This window comes from Balaenoptera acutorostrata, chromosome 2 (genome assembly GCF_949987535.1).
Source record: "Balaenoptera acutorostrata chromosome 2, mBalAcu1.1, whole genome shotgun sequence".
NCBI lineage: Eukaryota > Metazoa > Chordata > Mammalia > Artiodactyla > Balaenopteridae > Balaenoptera > Balaenoptera acutorostrata.
The window spans coordinates 94,974,762-94,994,015 of NC_080065.1; the positions used below are offsets into that span (position 1 = coordinate 94,974,762).

Below are 19,254 nucleotides of genomic sequence, written 5' to 3' on the forward strand. Positions count from 1 at the left end.
TCCCTCCCCCACTTCTTAGCCACTGATCTATTTTCTGTCCCTACAGTCTTACCTTTGCAAGAATATTATATAAGTGGAGTACAATATACATCCTTTTGAGCCTGGCTTCTTTCACTTAGGATACTATGTTAGAGAATCATCCAAGTTATTGTGTGTATCCTAGTTCATTCCTTTTTATTTATGAGTATTCTACTCATTTCTCAGTTGAGGGATATGGGAGTTGTTTGTAGTGTTTCCTCATTACTGACAAGCTGCTGTAAAGATTCATGTTCAAGTTTGTGAGTGAACATAGCTTTCAATGGTATGGTATTCTCAATTTTATAAGAAACTGTCAAGCTGTTTTCCAAAGGGGCTGTATCATTTTGCATTCCTTCCAGCGGTGTATAAATTTCACTTGCTCTGCATCCTTGCCAGCCATGGTATTGCCTCTCTCTCTCTCTTTTCTTAGACATTCCAATACGAGTGTAGTTGTATCTCACTGTGGTTTTATTCTGTTTTTTGTTTTTATTTTCTTTTTAACATTCTTATTGGAGTATAATTGCTTTACAATGGTGTATTAGTTTCTGCTTTATAACAAAGTGAATCAGCTATACATATACATATATCCCCATATCTCTTCCCTCTTGCATCTCCCTCCCACCCTCCCTATCCCACCCCTCTAGGTGGTCACAAAGCACCGAGCTGTTCTCCCTGTGCTATGCGGCTGCTTCCAACTAGCTATCTGTTTTACATTTGGTAGTATATATAAGTCCATGCCACTCTTTCACTTCGTCCCAGCTTACCATTCCCCCTCCCCGTGTCCTCAAGTCCATTCTCTACGTCTGCATCTTTATTCCTGTCCTGCTCCTAGGTTCTTCATAACACTTTTTTTTATACATTCCATATATATGTATTAGCATACAGTATTTGTTTTTCTCTTTCTGACTTACTTCACTCTGTGTGACAGACTCTAGGTCCATCCACCTCGCTACAAATAACTCAATTTCGTTTCTTTTTATGGCTGAGTAATATCCCATTGTATATATGTGCCACATCTTCTTTATCCATTCATCTGTCGGCAGACACTTAAGTTGCTTCCATGTCCTGGCTATTGTAAATAGAGCTGCAATGAACATTGTGGTACATGACTCTTTTTGAATTATGGATTTCTCAGGATATATGCCCAGTAGTGGGATTGCTGGGTCATATGGTAGTTCTATTTTTAGTTTTTTAAGGAACCTCCATACTGTTCTCCATAGTGGCTGTATCAATTTACATTCCCACCAACAGTGCAAGAGGGTTCCCTTTTCTCCACACACTCTCCAGCATTTATTGTTTCTAGATTTTTTTGATGATGGCCATTCTGACTGGTGTGAAGTGATAACCTCATTGTACTTTTGATTTGCATTTCTCTAATGATTAGTTAGATGTTGAGCATTCTTTCATGTGTTTGCTGGCTATCTGTATATCTTCTTTGCAGAAATGTCTATTTAGGTTTTCTGGACATTTTTGGACTGGGTTTTTTGTTTTTTTGATATTGAGCTGCATGAGCTGCTTGTATATTTTGGAGATTAATCCTCTGTCAGTTGCTTCATTTGCAAATATTTTCTCCCATTCTGAGGGTTGTCTTTTCGTCTTCTTTATGGTTTCCTTTGCTGTGCAAAAGCTTTTAAGTTTCATTAGGTCCCATTCATTTATTTTTGTTTTTATTTCCATTTCTCTAGGAGGTGGGTCAAAAAGGATCTTGCTGTGATTTATGTCATAGAGTGTTCTGCCTTTGTTTTCCTCTAAGAGTTTGATAGTTCTGGCCTTACATTTAGGTCTTTAATCCATTTTGAGTTTATTTTTGTGTATGGTGTTAGGAAGTGTTCTAATTTCATTCTTTTACATGTAGCTGTCCAATTTTCCCAGCACCACTTATTGAAGAGGCTGTCTTTTCTCCATTGTATATTCTTGCCTCCTTTGTCAAAGACAAGGTGACCATATGTGCGTGGGTTTATCTCTGGGCTTTCTATCCTGTTCCATTGATCTATATTTCTGTGTTTGTGCCAGTACCATACTGTCTTGATTACTGTAGCTTTGTAGTACAGTCTGAAGTCAGGGAGCCTGATTCCTCCAGCTCCATTTTTCTTTCTCAAGATTGCTTTGGCTATTCGGGGTCTTTTGTGTTTCCATACAAATTGTGAAATTTTTTGTTCTAGTTCTGTGAAAAATGCCAGTGGTAGTTTGATAGGGATTGCATTGAATCTGTTGATTGCTTTGGGTAGTATAGTCATTATCACATTATTGATTCTTCCAATCCAGGAACATGGTATACCTCTCCATCTATTTGTATCATCTTTAATTTCTTTCATCAGTGTCTTATCGTTTTCTGCATACAGGTCTTTTGTCTCCTTAGGTAGGTTTATTCCTAGGTATTTTATTCTTTTTGTTGCAGGTAAATGGGAGTGTTTCCTTAATTTCACTTTCAGATTTTTCATCATTAGTGTATAGGAATGCAGGAGATTTCTGTACATTAATTTTGTATCCTGCTACTTTACCAGATTCATTGATTAGCTAGACTAGTTTTCTGGTGGCATCTTTAGGATTCTCTACATATAGTATCATGTCATCTGCAAACAGTGACAGCTTTACTTCTTCTTTTCTGATTTGTATTCCTTTTATGTCTTTTTCTTCTCTGATTGCTGTGCCTAAAACTTCCCAAACTATGTTGAATAATAGTGGTGAGAGTGGGCAACCTTGTCTTGTTCCTGATCTTAGTGGAAATGGTTTCAGTTTTTCACCATTGAGAATGATGTTGGCTTTGGTTTGTCATATATGGCCTATATTATGTTGAGATAAGTTCCCTGTATGCCTACTTTCTGGAGGGTTTTTATCATAAATGGGTGTTGAATTTTGTCGAAAGCTTTTTCTGCATCTATTGAGATTATCATATGGTTTTTATCCATCAGTTTGTTAATATGGTGTATCACATTGATTGATTTGTGTATATTGAAGAATCCTTGCATTCGTGAGATAAACCCCACTTGATCATGGTGTATAATCCTTTAATGTGCTGTTGGATTCTGTTTGCTAGTATATTGTTGAGGATTTTTGCATCTATGTTCATCAGTGATATTGGCCTGTAGTTTTCTTTCTTTGTGACATATTAGTCTGGTTTTGGTATCAGGGTGATGGTGGCCTCGTAGAATGTGCTTGGGAGTGTTCCTCCCTCTTCTATATTTTGGAAGATTTTTGAGAAGGATAGGTGTTAGCTCTTTGATAGAATTCGCCTGTGAAGCTATCTGGTCTTAGGCTTTTGTTTGTTGGAAGATTTTTAATCACAGTCTCAATTTCAGTGCTTGTGGTTGTTCTGTTTATATTTTATGTTTCTTCCTGGTTCAGTCTCAGAAGGTTGCGCTTTTCTAAGAATTTGTCCATTTCTTCCAGGTTGTCCATTTTATGGGCATATAGTTGCATGTAGTAATCTCTTATGATCCTTTGTATTTCTGCAGTGTCGGTTGCTACTTCTCCTTTTTCATTTCTAATTCTATTGATTTGAGTCTTCTCCCTTTTTTTCTTGATGAGTCTGGCTGATGGTTTATCAATTTTGTTTATCTTCTCAAAGAACCAGCTTTTAGTTTTATTGATCTTTGCTATTGTTTTCTTCATTTCTTTTTCATTTATTTCTGATCTGATCTTTATGATTTCTTTCCTTCTGCTAACTTTGGGGGTTTTTTTTTCTTCTTTCTCTAATTGCTTTAGGTGTAAAGTTAGGTTGTTTATTTGAGATGTTTTTTGTTTCTTGAGGTAGGATTGTATTGCTATAAACTTCCCTCTTAGAACTGCTTTTGCTGCATCCCATAGTTTTGGGTCATTGTGTTTTCATTATCATTTGTTTCTAGGTATTTTTTGATTTCCTCTTTGATTTCTACAGTGATTCATTGTGGTTTTAATTTGCATTTCCCTAATGACTAATGATGTTGGGCATCTTTCTTTATGCTTTTTGCCATCCATATATTTTCTTTGGTGAAGTATATATTCAAATCTTTGGCCCATCTTTAAAATGTGTTACTTTCTTTATATTGGGCTGTGAGTTTGTTTCTAATTCTAGATACGAGTCCTTTATCAGATATGTGATTATAAAAACTTTCTCCCTCTCTGTGTCTTTCATAAAGCAGACATTCTTAATTTAAATGAAGTCTTATTTATTTATTTGTTCTTTGAATTATTGTGCTTTGGGCTGTGTATGTATGAAATCATTGCCTAACTAAAGATCACAAAATTTTCTTCTTTTTTTTAAGTTTTAGAATTATAGGTTTTACATGTATATTTATGATCCATTTTGAGCAATTTTTTCATAGAGTGTGAGCTTGGATAAAGACTTTTTGTTTTTGCTTTTGCATATGTGTATCCAGTTGTTCCAGCACTATTTATACTTGGTGAAACTGTCCTTTATCCACCAAATTGCCTATTTATTTACCTTTGTCAGAAACCAATTAGCCATATATGTGTACAACTATTTCTGGATTCTTTTTTCCATTCCATTTGTCTGCATGTTTATTCTTCCTTCAATACCACTCTCTTGATTACTGTAGCTTTATACTAAGTCAGGAAATCAAGTATATGAATCTTTTAACTTCAAAGAGAAAGTGTATTCTGCTGTTTTTGTGTAGTGTTTTCTAAATGTCATTTAACTTAGTTTAGTTGATAATGTTGTTCATGTCCTCCATATCCTCAGTGGTAATTTTTCTGCTTTCTCTATTAACTGCTGAGAGGGTGTGTTGATGTCTCCAACTGTTTTTGTGGATTTGTCTGTTTCTCTGTTCAGTTTTATCAGCTTTTGCTTCATGTATTTTGAAGCACTGTTGTTAGGTGCATACACATTTACATTTGTTATGTCATTTTGTGGAATAGACCTCATAATAATTAAGTCGTGTTCATCTTTATCCTTATTTTGAAGTCTGGTTGACATGATATTAATATAGCTACTCCTGCTTTCTTTTGTTTAGTGTTTGCATAGTACTCTAGTCTATCATTTTATTTTTAAGCTATTTACCCTTTATATTTAAAATTGGTTTATTGTATATGGTGTATAGTTTGGTCTTGATTTTTTTCAGTCTAATCTGATGATCTTTACTTTTTTTTTTTCTGAACCTGAAGTAGTGAGTCATTTATTAGAAGCAAGTCATTGGCTGAACGAGTTTACATATGACAGAAAATTTGGAGGGTACCCTAGTGTGGTAGATTTTCAGCATAAACAAAATTTTCTTAAAACAACATGGAATTATTTGTTTAGGTCATTGCTACAGATTGAGACTGAAGATTAAGTGGAGTCTGTTGTAGCATGTGACTGATGATCTTTATTTTTAATTGATATGCTTATAAAGTTTACATTTAATGTAATTTTTATATGATTGGATTAAAATACACCATATTGTTAGTTGTTTTATTTTTTAATCTCTTATTTTGTTTTGTTCCCCAGCATTTCATTTCTGATTATTCCATTTTAGCTTCATTATTGATTTTTTTCTTTTAAAAATTATTTTATTCATTGCCCTAGGTTACACAATATACACCTTTAATTAATCAGAGTCTACTTTTAAATAATATATACTACTTAACATATAATATAAGGACTTAACAGTATTTTCTCAAATTCTTCTCCCATTCTTTGTGCTATTGTTGTCATACATTTTACTTTTACACATGCCATAAACACAGTGAATTAATATTTTTGCTTTTTATAGATATCATTTAGAGCAATTAAAAATAAGGAAAATAGAATTTTATATTTACCTCCATTTATTCCGTTGCAACTCTTTATTTCTTTGTGTATATGTTATATCTTACCACAGTTTTAAAAAAATGTGTTGAAATTGTTCTTACCTATTATCATTTACACCACCAGTTCCTGACTCTTGCTGGGTCTATTAAAAATTTGATGTGCATGGGTAGCTAGGAATATGCCTGATTTGTATATTGCTTTTTGTTCTTTCTTAGAATTTCAGAACCACTAGACTGAATGTATCATGAGAGGTCCTTTGGCCTAATCTTCAAAGTATGACAGATTTACTTCAACTGATCTTATTTTAAAACTTATCTGAAGTTCTCTAAGGTTGTACTTAAGCCTGCTCCATCTCTTTTTATCTCTGTCGTGTTCTCTTGCTCTCATGACTGGAGAGGAAGCATCAGGACCACAATGTCCTGCTTTTTAATGTTCTCTTTTTAGTAACTTCGCACATGTATCACATACATAAAGATAGTTATTCTCTTCTTACCACTCTCCTTCACAAGTAAAAAACTTTCTCTACTTCTCCAAGTTTTTTATAGAGGGATAAATTTACTTTTTCTCTGTATATCTTTGACCATTTTAATAGGATTTTCTCCTGGACATTTCACATAATCATTTTTGTTAGGCACTTGTAAGTAAGTGGTAGCAGTATTCACCAAGATGAAGGAACCGGTATCTCTATGGGACTAATATTGGCTCTGGGAGAATGCCAGGGAACCAAATGAAGTGGTGTAAATTCTCAAGGGTCCCCAGCACCTTTGCCAAGTAGTGGAGACTTTCCTGACCCTTACAGCCTAGTGCTGAAATTAAAACCTCTCCCTGAAACCATAAGGCTTACTTTTCTCCAGAGATGACTGAAGGCAACAGCCTTAGGCAGGTTACCTGTATAGCGTTGAGCTAGGAGAAAAAAAGCAGATAGGAAAATCTTAGCACACTATCTTTAATTATGAGAAAAAAATCCTCTCAACAGTTGGGCCAGTCCTATAATAGAACTTATAAACACTTGTCAGTTATGAGGGTAACTGTAAGACATACTTATTTTCAAGCTTTCCCCTTAATTTCTTGTCCAAAGCATAACATTTTCTTTTTGTCTTTTTCCCCCTCAAGGGGTGCTACATCCATTGTATACAGATGCAAACAGAAGGGGACCCAGAAGCCTTATGCTCTCAAAGTGTTAAAGAAAACAGTAAGTTTATTTCATTATATAATAGCATCTGTAAGGGATCTGTGACCTGGAGAAGGCAGGAGCCCTGATTCAAAGAACAAAAGGACCAGAGAGCTGCTATGTGCAGCTAACTCATTTGAATCATGATTATGAGAGTGCAGCCAAATTGGTTGTTTTCTGATGGAAATTGTGATTCTTTGAAAGCAACTGGATCTCAAATTAGATACGGTTGTGGGGAGAAGTATGGAATGGAAAGACATTTAGAGTTGCCAGGTAAACTTTGCTTTGTATACCTGTCACGTTTTCAGATATATATGTACATTTATATAATCTCCAATCACAATTTAGTATACTAGAAAAGGTTGCTATTTAAAAATACCTAAATGAAACACAAATAGATGCATTTGTTAAAGAAGTCATCAGCTTCTAACTTGATTTTCAGATGGTGGGTTTACTTCAGTAAAGTACAACCAGGCAAATGCTAATGTATCTGGGACTGAATCTGCTCCTCGAAGAAGTTCGTATTTGAACAAGAAGGAAGGATTTTGTTTTCGGATTTTTTTTTTTTTTTTTTTTTTTCCCTAAACTTGTAGGTGAGCTGAGGGGGCAAAAGTTACTTAGGCTCATCTCCAATAAGTAAGAAATGCTAAGGTGAGAGTTCAAAATACAAATGCCAGCATGTAATACTGGCATTTTTATACTCCCTGTGCCCCAGAGAATATTTGTCATTGTAATGCCCTACTTATACTTTCTGTCCTTAGGTAATTTCCCCTTATAAAACCACAAAAAGACAACATATTCTTTTATAGCAAATTCTTCCTTTCTCAAATTTTATGTGAACAAATATGTGAAATATATATATTTCTGAAAACCCAGATGTAACATATGCTGAGGAGAGACATACTGTAACTTTTGAAGTCAAATAATACCTCTTTGAGGCCAAGGGATTTTTTTTTTCTAAAGTCAGCTTAATATCACCAACTGTTTATGTATTGTCTGGCACAGGGAAATTTTAGACTCTCATATAATGAAGAAGAGAATAATGGCACAATGTTTTCAGTCAAGTAGAAGTAGAATGACATTTTCAAACAATCTGTTAGAATTTAAGGCCATTCAACTAACAAGAACAGTATAACTGAAGAATGTAATAGTTTAAATGGCAATTGCTCCTAATAAGGTCTTTATTCTGGATTTCCTATTTGGTGTAGCCAATGATTCCAGAATGTAGAGGCAGCTTTTGATTGATAAGCTTTGGAGTTTTCTCTTAAATCAATTTCTTATAGTCATAAAATGTATCTGAACTAAGGAGTATTAAAATTTTATGAAATAGAATTTCCTGTTAAACATCTGCTTTTTATGAAAATATATTGGCATGCTTTAGCAGTAGTGACACAAGAGATGTTTTTGGACTTGGTTGTATCATTTCTTGCTGGTTAAAAAATTTTCAGTAAAATTTGTGTGTGGTTATTTTATTTTCATAGTTGAGGAAACTTTGAAAGGCACTAGCTATATAAACATCTAGGAAAATGAGTATTCAGAAATGACTTGTGAATGCTCAGAATCCCAAAGGACAAGGGGCTGGTTTAGAGAATATTTGTTTATGTCAAAAATCTTTGGATGAATTGGAATAAGAGATAAGTGAAGACACTTGGTGGGTTCATGACTTTTATTCATTGAGAAAGTAAAGCTCTGATTTGCCCTCCCTGTCTTCTCTTCTCCACCTCTGTTGTGGAAACATCTTCCTCCGAAGACAGGCACGAAGAAAATGTGGACGGGAACCAAGTGTCAGATGGAACTGCAGAGCAATGCAGTAAGGCAGATGTTGTCAAACACAGTTACTGTTGTACCAAATGGAATGAGAGAAATCCCCTGGAGAAACCTCAGTTTTGAACATAAATTAGATGGAATTCCCAGCATTGTCTCCTAGAATCAACCATGCCCAGAGATGTGTAAACAAGAGGAATAGCAGGCAAAACCTCATAGAGAAATTGCCTCCAGTGTTTAATTCTATATAGGTCATGAAGACAGAACTTCCTTATCCAAATGAAATGAATGAAGCCTATGATCTTATTTTAAGACTAAGAATCTATTTATGGAGGAAAAGTGATGCAGGGGAAGCAAAGTATTCTTCTAGCAATTCAGTTAAAGATCTGCTCTTGACGGGGAAAGTGAGCTTCAGAAAACTTGAATGATCTGTGTAATCTATTTATTAGATTGAGCCACATAAAACTGCATCTATTAAACTATTCTTGACCTATAAAAAATGACAATTTTATGTGGTTCAACTAACAACTTTGGGGCTACTATACCACTTCACTGGATAATTCCTTGGGTCCTCATTTTATGATTAGACCCAAACTTAAGAGGTTTGAAAGATTATCTATCTACATCTATCTGTCTATCATCTATCAACTATCTGTAAGAATTTCATAGGGCTGATGTAATAAACTACCATAAACTGGATGGCTTAGAACAATTAAAATTTATTCTTTTACAGTTTTGAAGTCTAGAAGTCTGAAATCAAGGGGACAGGACGGCAAGGTTGATTCCTTCTGAGGGCACTGATGGAGAATTTGTTCCATGCCTCTCTCCTAGCTTCTGGTGACCGTCAGCAATGCTTGATGTTCCTTGACTTGTCATTGCATCACTCTAATCTCTGTCTTCATTGTCACATGGCAGTCTTCTCCCTGCATGTCTTCATATCATCTTCCCTCTCTGCACGTCTGTGTTCACATTTCCCTCTTCTTATAAGGACACCAGTTCTTTTGGATTAGGGGCCCACCCTACTCCAGTATGACCTCATCTTAAATTAACTACAACAACTAATTCCCAGATAAAGTCACATTTTTAAGGACTAGGGGGTTAGGACTTAAACATATTTTGGAGGGGGGAACACAACTCCACCCAAAATCCTATCAATAAAAGAGGACCTCTAAGGTGAATTTCAAAATATTCCACTCAATAATCTATCTGAAGTTGAATAAAACTTTTATCACATTCAAGAAACTAATAAACATAAGAAAACCCATCCATTTTATAGGTGATTAGATTCATATATAAATGTTTTTAAGTCTAAGAAAAGTTCCCTATCTCTTCAACAAGTTAGTTATTTGATAACAATAATCCTCTTCCCCAGGATCTGTTTAAAAGCTGTTTCAGGACAGTTTACCCAAATTTTATTTTGTGGCAATATTATGTTCCTTTCTCATAGCTTAATATTTTAGGAAGGATTTAGTTTACCTTGGCAATAAGGGACTTACTCCCCCTATAAAACAGCCTGATTGTCATTAACAATCCATTAAGCACTCATATGTCTGAGTGATAGACAAAGACTCTAATTTATCCATAGGAAGACAGACTAAAGCATCTACTCTTATGGAGAAATCCACATTCCATTGGTTGTCAGGTACAGGACAGAATTAATACTGATAATAAACATAAAGTAGCTTGTTATGTTCAGACAGTTAGGTATTTTGGCTAATAAAATATCCTTGTGGGAACTTAACATGTAATTATAACAAAAATATTTTAAATTACCATATATTTTATATGTGGATATAATACCATGTTCTTTATCTATAGACAACTACAATTTCTAGAATTAGAATACATTAAAATACATATCAACGAACATCATTAATGTCTGCAACTTACTTTCAAACAGTTCACAATGAAAGAAAAGCGTGCGTGTGTGTATGTGTGTGCACATATAGGGAGAGAGAGAGAGAAAAAAAATATGGCAAAAATCAATAGTTATTAAATTTAGGACAGTATACTAGCGTCCATGCTGGATTTCAGAATTTCAGTATATGAGAAAATTCTCATCACGAAAAATTTGAGTTAAACCAAACTTCAACATTGAGATCCTGTTCAACATAACTTTTCTCTGGACATTCAGAAAGTGTTACAAGATCTTACAGTTTCTAAATGTCCTGATAAACACCAGTGACTCTCTATTATAGATGTATTGAAGTGCCAGAAAACAGAAAATGATAACTGAACCAACTTTTTACTATACTGAAAATCCTGGACTTTTCCAGAAACAATATCCATTTGTCTCATCAAGTCATTAATGAGGATAAAGCTTTGAGGGCAGTGAGACTAAACAAGAGAGGAAAATGAATTGAAGGGCTCTTTTGGTTGTTTTTTTTTTTTTTTTTTTTTTTTTCCATGTAGTATTAGAGATCCTTGGACTGAAGAACTCATCAAGTCACTGGGAGTGCCATACCTACTCTCCTCCTGGGAAAGGTGACCCATTTTGTAACTTTTTATTTTAAAACAGTTACCAATTTACAGACAGTGCCATTTTTGTTGCCCGTAAATACCTCATTACCTTGTATGTAATTGGCTTGCAGATATCAGTGAAACTTTTACTGTGAACTTTGTAAAACGCATCCAGGGTGAAGGAAACAAGGCTTCCTTTTTTCCTTCACTCATGAGCCTTTCATCATCTCCGTTTTATGCGATATTTACAAGAAATTGAAGTAGAGTAGAAAGATTTTCTAAGCTGCGTCCTCAGATGAACAACTTTGAGCCATTAAAAGATTCTGACAGACCCGCGTAGTGGGACAATAAGTGATTTACAAGATGGGACCTTTTTATTGATGTTACGTGACTTTTGAATATGCCAAACTTAAAACTGCACAGAAGGAAAATAATAGATTCAAGAAAATGTCAAAATTTGAACAGATTATGCAGATGGAAACTTCAGTCTGGACTGACTTTTGCTGAGTTAAATGGAATCACAACTTTTGAAGAATTTTGGTGTTAATGGAGTCACTATTTCAGGAATAAGTCACAGGCATTATCTCTTTTCCTAAGGAGTACATCCCTTAGTGTGTGTCTAAATAATCACACTTCAGGCCTATCAATATGGCTCATTTTCAAGAACTGATTGAGATTTAAGAAAATTATGATCATCAATCATTTATAGTGTCCCTGGAATTTTGAAGACACATATTTGAATTCTAAAATCCTGATGACATTTCTAGCCATGTGGCTCAACTCTTGAAAAAGATTGCATTCAGATTGCTATAAAATCCTTTCATGAAATACCCAGTATTGAGTCTAAGAATTAATCTCAGTGTGTAAATTCAGAATTTATGAGTCTGAGAACCAATCTCAGTGTGTAAGTTCAGAATGTATAGGTCTTCTGACTCTCCTTAAGAATGGCTATGTAGTTGTGGGGTAAGATCATGGGCTGTGGAGCCAGACAACTTGAGTTCAGGATCACTTCTGCCACTTACTACCTGCGTGACCCTACAACAGTTACGTAAATCTCTCAATCTTAGTTTCTTCATCTGTGAAATGAGTTTAAGAACATCTAGCCTGTGGCATTTTAGTGACAATTAAAATGAGATAACTTATGTAAAATATTTCTCAGCACCTAGGGAGCATGTAATAAATGGTGAACATTGTTCTTATTATTAATTGTAATGGGTCCACACAGATATTTTATATTATAATAGTACCAGCTCATTCTATGTAATTCTAATGTTTTCATTAGCTTGATTGAAAACTAAGCAGTAAGCAGCACCAGACATATTGTATACTGCTGTATGAATAAACTAATTATATAATTTTGGGATTGCTTTTAAAATATCTGCTAAAAATGGGTGTATATTTTACTATTATCAATAAAATTTAATGTGACACTAAAGATTTCTGGTCATATGACCTCATACTTAAACAAATCTTGTATGCCCGTGATTCCTAGATTTGGAACACTTTCAACCCTACTGCTCTATTCTGATTCTTGACATTGGAGCACTGTGACTTGATCCATAGCTTAGAAGCTGTTTTAGGTCTAAATTTTGTCATATTTTAGTTATTGTAATGTAAAGTTATCTATAGATTTCTGGAAAGGCTTTTCTTGAATAATTTAATTAGCATTCACCTAGTAAATGTTCCTAACTTTTATAAAATTTCCATTAAGTGCTAAAGGATAAAAGAGGCCTTTTATCCTCCTCTCAGTTAGTTGGAGCCACACGTTGTGACTTGCTAATCATTCTATGAGTTAGTTTTTAATTTGTATTCATTTTTCCTTATGTTCTTGTGAATTAGCTCTTTGAGTATGTAACTATGATGCTGCAGGAGACTTTGAAAAGTTGCTCTAGATTAAATTACAGAATGTACACAGGCCTCCCTCAAATTCTTGGTAGTTGAATCTCCGGGATGTCTCCATTAGAGAAGTTTTCAGGTTTTTCAGTTCTGAAACAGAAATAATAACATTTATACCACTTGGTAAACTGAGGATTACCTGCTCTTGTCTCTTTCTATCTAACCTTTGGGAACATGGAAAACTGACCACAGGCCATTCATTTTTCAAGTTCTGTGATATACGTAAGAGAGATGGCTAGGTCAATCTGTGTTAAAGATATGCATCTGTTAAACACTGCTATAACTACTTTTAACAACTAATGCGTATGCTCTAGAAGTGGAGTCAAGGTCGCCCTTGGTCAGTGATGGAGAGGAGAATAATAAATCACTAGCTCAAATAGACTTTTTGGGCCCAATTGAGGTCTCAGAACACATTAAGGAAAGTAGCTTGCCGATAACAAGCTGTGTCAAGTGAAGTGAAACTTCTTCAAGCATTCTGTCAGTTGGAACCTATTGATTTTCATAGGGACTATTAAGCCAGGTTTCCTGGAATAGGAATAGGGATATTTCTATTCAGTTTGTGACAAGTATATGTCTACAAGAGAAGAGAGGTAGCAGGGTGGAATGTTAAAATCTTGGCCTGATTTGTATGCTTTACCATTCAAAGATCCACTTGGAAGTCTGAACAGTCTTACAGAGAACTAGTCGTTGCAGTTTGATTTGTTTTCTTTCTTGATAGAAACGCTGCTAGAATCTGTCACAATTCAGCTCACTTATCTATCCTCTCATTTTATTGATCTTTCACAGGCATTTTGTTGCCTTTTGAAAAATAAACATAATTCAGAGGCAAGCTGATACAAGGGAAGTAGGGAGAGAGAGATTGATAATACAGGCACTGACCTGTGTGCTATTACCCAGAAAGAAACATACTTTGCAGTTACACCATCTACTCAAGTTATCACATTTAACCCTCTAGTACTTTCTTTTTAAAATTTTATTTATTTTTGGCTGCGTTGGGTCTTCGTTGCTGCGCGCGGGCTTTCTCTAGTTGCCGTGAGCGGGGGCTACTCTTCGTTGTGGTGCACGGGCTTCTCATTGCGGTGGCTTCTGTTGTTGCGGAGCACGGGCTGTAGGTGCACGGGCCTCAGTAGCCGTGGTGTGCAGGCTCTGTGGCTCGTGGGCTCTAGAGCGCAGGCTCAGTAGTTGTGGTGCACGGGCTTAGTTGCTCCGTGGCATGTGGGATCTCCCCAGACCAGGGCTCGAACCTGTGTCCCCTGCATTGACAGGCGATTCTTAACTACTGCACCACCAGGGAAGTCCCAACCTTCTGGTACTTTTACAAGTAGTGAGTGGTTGGATCTAAAGTGATCTTCACCCTTTATATGAAGTCTATGGAGGTAAAAAAGGAGGTGACTAGCCCAAACCAGAGGAAATCTTAGAGGAAGAGCTTATGTTACCATACCCTAGTAGAAGAAAGAGACTAGAAACTTCTCAGAGAACTGAGTGGGAAAGGCCTTGTAACCAAAGGAGAGGTGCTGGGCAGCAGGAAAGTTGAGAGGAGCCCAGGGAGATCAGAGCTGGGGAGTGGTGCCTGATGGACCACAAACAGGAAAGCTGAGAAGGAACACAGTAGATCAGCCTCAAAGCAAACTTAGGATTCCTATCTTAGTGAGAAGGGGAAAAGCTATAATCTTAGTGTTAACAGGGAAAAACATTTTAACAAATTTTTATTTTTATATTTCTTTATGGTACAAAGTTGAATGATGGTCAAAGCTGTATTCATCCAGACAATGTAAGAAGAGCAGAGAGAAAGAAGGCTAAGAGAAGATCAAGTCCTGGAACTCCAAAACCATTAATTTGCTGAAAGAGAGGAAATGAATGACTGTGTGCAAAGGATATTGATTAGAAGAGATCCAAATAATTTTCAGTATTGAATTAGCTTATAACAGCTTTTTTTTTTAAAGTAAGCATTTTCAAATCACCATATGCCACTCCAGCAATTTTAACAGTAAAGAAGCATAATGCTAATAAGAATGGGACCCACACTTAATTATTCAACAATATGTAGTAGCCCCTTTCATATGTTAACGCAACAATGCCTCATGGGAGTGTTTTACTTAAGGGAGTTTTAGAGAAGGGATGTTTCCCCGAAGGGCACAATAGCATGGAGAATTTGAACGCAGGACTTTTGCCTCCCAAATCTGAGCCCTTTCTATTGATACCAGCTAGGTCCTGAAAGAGAAAAAGACCAAAAAAAAAAAAAAAAAAAAAAGTAAGGAATAAGCATGGCCCAGATCTGGGACTGAAACTAGATGTTGCTCCTTGCTAATCTGATAAAGGATGAAAAAGCCTTTGTTGACACACAGACACAGAGAAGCTGAGTGCAGTTCAGGTCACACTGTGAGTGAGCAAGAGTTTCCTGTGTGCAGAGAAAACAAGCAACATATTTCTTTTCCAAATGTTATTAAAACCTTAGTTTAATGCGTCTCAGTATACAATATCCACTAACAAATGAAAGAAGAATAACGAAGGAGTGTGTAATGTACAAAACATTGCGGGGTGTGGCTCTCTTTGCCTTTTGTCTTATGGGTAGGTAGGATGCAGTGATGGTCCCACGTGGTGTGGCTGTGTATATGGAGTTCCAGTTTGCTCTCTGCTCTAAGTGTCAGTATCACAGGGTACATTCAGTACATTCAAAGCTACTCATACTTATCTCTACCCCAGAAGTCTGAAAAATGTATCAAATGGGTAGTTATATCTACAATGCTTTTTTCCCCACAGAATACCACACTGTCACTGGGAGGATTTTTGTTTGAAATTTTGAGATCAGAATAGTTTAGAACTGTTTTTCCATCATAGCATCAGGACATATTTGGGTGTCATGATCAGTTTCAAGGTGTGACATACATACTGAAGTACTGTAGGCTGTGAATGATTTCTTTTATTGATAAATCAAAGTGGATCCAAGATTGCTATCGTCATCTTTTAAATTTTGACGTATTTTATGAAGGGGAATGTGGACGAGTGTCACGATTTACCTACCATATTTATATCTGCAAAAAAAAAAAAAAGAAATTTAAGTATTCTTTGCGTTCTATGATGATTAAAATTCTTCCTGAATCTGGTACCAACTGGATATCTGGGGGGGAAAGTACTTAAATTTTTCAGTCAAAGATATCTTAGTTTTTTACAGTTTAAGAGTCTCTTTTAGTTTAAAAGAATTTCTTTAGAGTAAGTATTCAGTGTAAATTCAGCTCTCTCTCAGAGCTGTTTCTCCCTCACTCTGTTCTTACCACATTGGCTTCTGGGTTCAAGGGCAGCTACGTAACACATGGGAGCATGGTCTCTACAGTGAGGATAAAGCAGCCATGCACCACAGCCATCGCCAGATGCTGACTACATTAGAGATGGGGTTAGGCAAGGGCATTAGCAGCTATAGACAGCTGGGGAACACATCATGGGGTTGAATAATGATCAGACATTCAGAGACAGGACCAGACTAGCCCACTGAATGAATCATAGGCCCCTTTCCACTGTCCTCTCTGAGCCCTGACAGTCCTGTAAACTATCAAGAGAGGAAGCAATGGTAGGGCATTAGCAAGGAATGTATGCATATCTACCCAGTTAGTCATACATGGAACTTTTATGCTCTGAGCCGTTTAATCCAGAAGAGATTTAAGGACACGCTGATGGGAGTGCATTGAGGAGATGCATATCACTGTAAAGAAAAAGACTTTGAGAAGGACTGAGCTGACATGCTTTAGTTATTGATTTCTGGAAACATCTGAACTCTTCAGAAAAAATGAAGCTCTGGGTTAAGATGTTAAGATGCTTCCTCACCAAGGAAGGCAAATCCAGACTTATACAAAGAGAAAGAGCTACTGCTGTGGACTTAAAAAACATGCACATGAGAGTTGTGAGTCAAGTTTTATTTGGGGGCAAAATGAGGACTATAGCCCAGGAGACAGCATTTCAGATAGTTCTGAGAAACTGCTCCAAAGAGGTAGGGGGGAAGATCAGTATATATGTGATTTTGGTGAAGGGGGAGTATATACAATCAAGCACATATTTTTTGCAGAAAGTTTCTGCTAGTCACCAGGAGCAGGGGTCACCATGAAGGATTTTAGTACTTTTCTAGATATGAGGAGATACAAGAATTGGGCTCATAAAATCGAATCCTGAAAATATCTAACTATCTGAAGACCTGTTCTGCCAGTTTTCCCAGAGCACAGAGTTTCTCATTTCTGCTCTCCACCCTGAACTCCTTTCAGGGGGTGTTGAAAATCAGCAGCTGCAGCAGCACATGATTTAATCCTTGTAGAGGTAGTTGACAAGTGCCAATTTGTTGTTGACACTGCCGTGGAACAAAAGCAACAAGGAAATTTTTTTTCAAACCTTAGATCATTAAGATTTCTTGTATCTCTTTCCTATTCCAGCCCCAGAGCATTATTATATCACTTTTAGGGTCATTTAAAAGCCTTTTGTGTCTACAGCCTGTTCTTTTCCTTTTTTTAAGGAAGTTTTTAGCATTTTTGAACAATATTAACCAGGGTATCTGAAAGTCTTAATTGTCTTAGAACATCAAGGAGCTAACGCTTCTAAGAGTGTCTAGGTGTTCCCCTATTCAAAGCTATCCTCAGTAAGGGATTCAACCCCAAGATGTAACTGATGAGACTTAAATGCTAATATTTCCAGGAGTACTTTTTGTTTTTGTTATTTGACAGGTTACAAAGTCATAAACTTCTTGAATATGTAAATTCTCAGTTTAGTATTTCATAGATGATCACTTAGATTTAGGATCAAAGGGAGATCTCAGGGCCTTTGAAAATATATGCCGCTCACTTCAAATGGTTTGGGAATTCTGCAACCGAGTCATTGCTGTCCAGCTGAAAGCAATATAAAATGAGAACTAAATTTTGCTGTTTTCATGCCTTCTTGGTAATTTTTAAAGTATTTTGAAAAGTACTGCCTTGACCGTGTGAAAACGACTAAAAAGAACGAAAAAGAAATGATGAATTTGTTTCAGTTCTATTAGAACTTGAATGTCTATAGGACCTGGCTGATACTCAGGTCTGTAGTAACCCAGGTGTGACCCTGATGGTCAACAGTAATTAATAAACATGAGAAATGGCCTTAAAACTTCCATGGAGCTTAACCACAGTAGTACAGCTCTCATCCCAGTCTTCAAAAAAAGGTGAAGGAAGGTGTTTAAATTTGAATGCAAATAGACACCAATCCCCCTCTTTGATTACCATTCAGCAAGAAGATTATATTGGACATAGTTTAAGATTTTAATGAAGTTGTCTTCCACACTTTTAGGGAAAAAAAGATAAATAAAGCTATATTTTCATGTTTTTTAGGCATTTTTCCTTTCTAGGGCTGGAATACCCTCATAAATACTTATATTTCTACACTTTGTTTTAGTTGGATTAATTTTTATGTGAAGACTTAGAAAATTGGAAATAGAAGACTAGGAAATGTTTACCTTACTTTTACAAATTCTTTCAGGAAAGGCACTGAACATCTACCACGGGCCAGTAGATTTCGTATATATTCTCATTTAATCCTTACAACAATAACACGGTAGGGTAGCAATTATTATCCACATCTTTTTTTTTTTTTTTTTTTTTTTTTTTTTATAGCAAAAAGACAATTTTAATGCTGCCGTAGAAAAGAGGGTTATATGAAGAGTCACATAATGGTATTATCCACATCTTATCCGTGAAGAAATTGAAATAATCCTCACATAGGATAAGAGACTTTATAAAGGGCTCTAAATGGTAGGGCCAGAATTCAAATTGCATTTTTAAAAAAAGTACAACCAAGGATGTTCATTACAGAATGATTTATATTAGTAACAAAATGTAGGCAATTGTAAGTGTCTAACCATAGGATAGCCATTAATGACACAGGGCCATTAGGAAGCTCTGTTTTACATTCTGCTTATGAACATTGGGTATTCATAAAACCTTATGGTATTTTCAGTGAACACTGTAAGAAACAAAATTGTATTTCTATATTTGAAATATATAAGGAAATATGCACAGTTTTAAAAACTGAAAGGAAATAAACCAAAATGATAATGATGATGTTACAATGGTAGATATGGTACTCACTCTTATTTTTCATATTTTACATTTTTTTAAAAAAGTGGCTGATACCTTTATAAAAATTTATAATATGTGTTTATTTTCTTCCAACCCTGGCAACATGAACATAAAAGAAAATTTGGGAGGCT

General features: G+C 35.7%; 1 protein-coding gene across 6 annotated transcripts in view; it reads left to right on the plus strand.

Annotated features, from left to right (window-relative positions):
• Positions 1 to 19,254, plus strand: part of CAMK4 (calcium/calmodulin dependent protein kinase IV) — a 254,678-nt gene that overhangs the window by 108,868 nt on the left and 126,556 nt on the right. For 5 of the 6 annotated variants that reach the window (XR_009007091.1, XR_009007092.1, XR_009007090.1 and 2 more), the window contains exon 2: positions 6,860 to 6,938. The exons of the other annotated variant lie outside the window; for it this stretch is intronic. Coding sequence is in view for 1 of the 5 variants with exons in the window: in XM_007192092.2 (XP_007192154.2) it covers positions 6,860 to 6,938 (79 nt within the window). In the remaining 4 variants the exon portion in view is untranslated. The remainder of the gene's footprint in view (positions 1 to 6,859; positions 6,939 to 19,254) is intronic. 6 annotated transcript variants of the gene reach the window in all.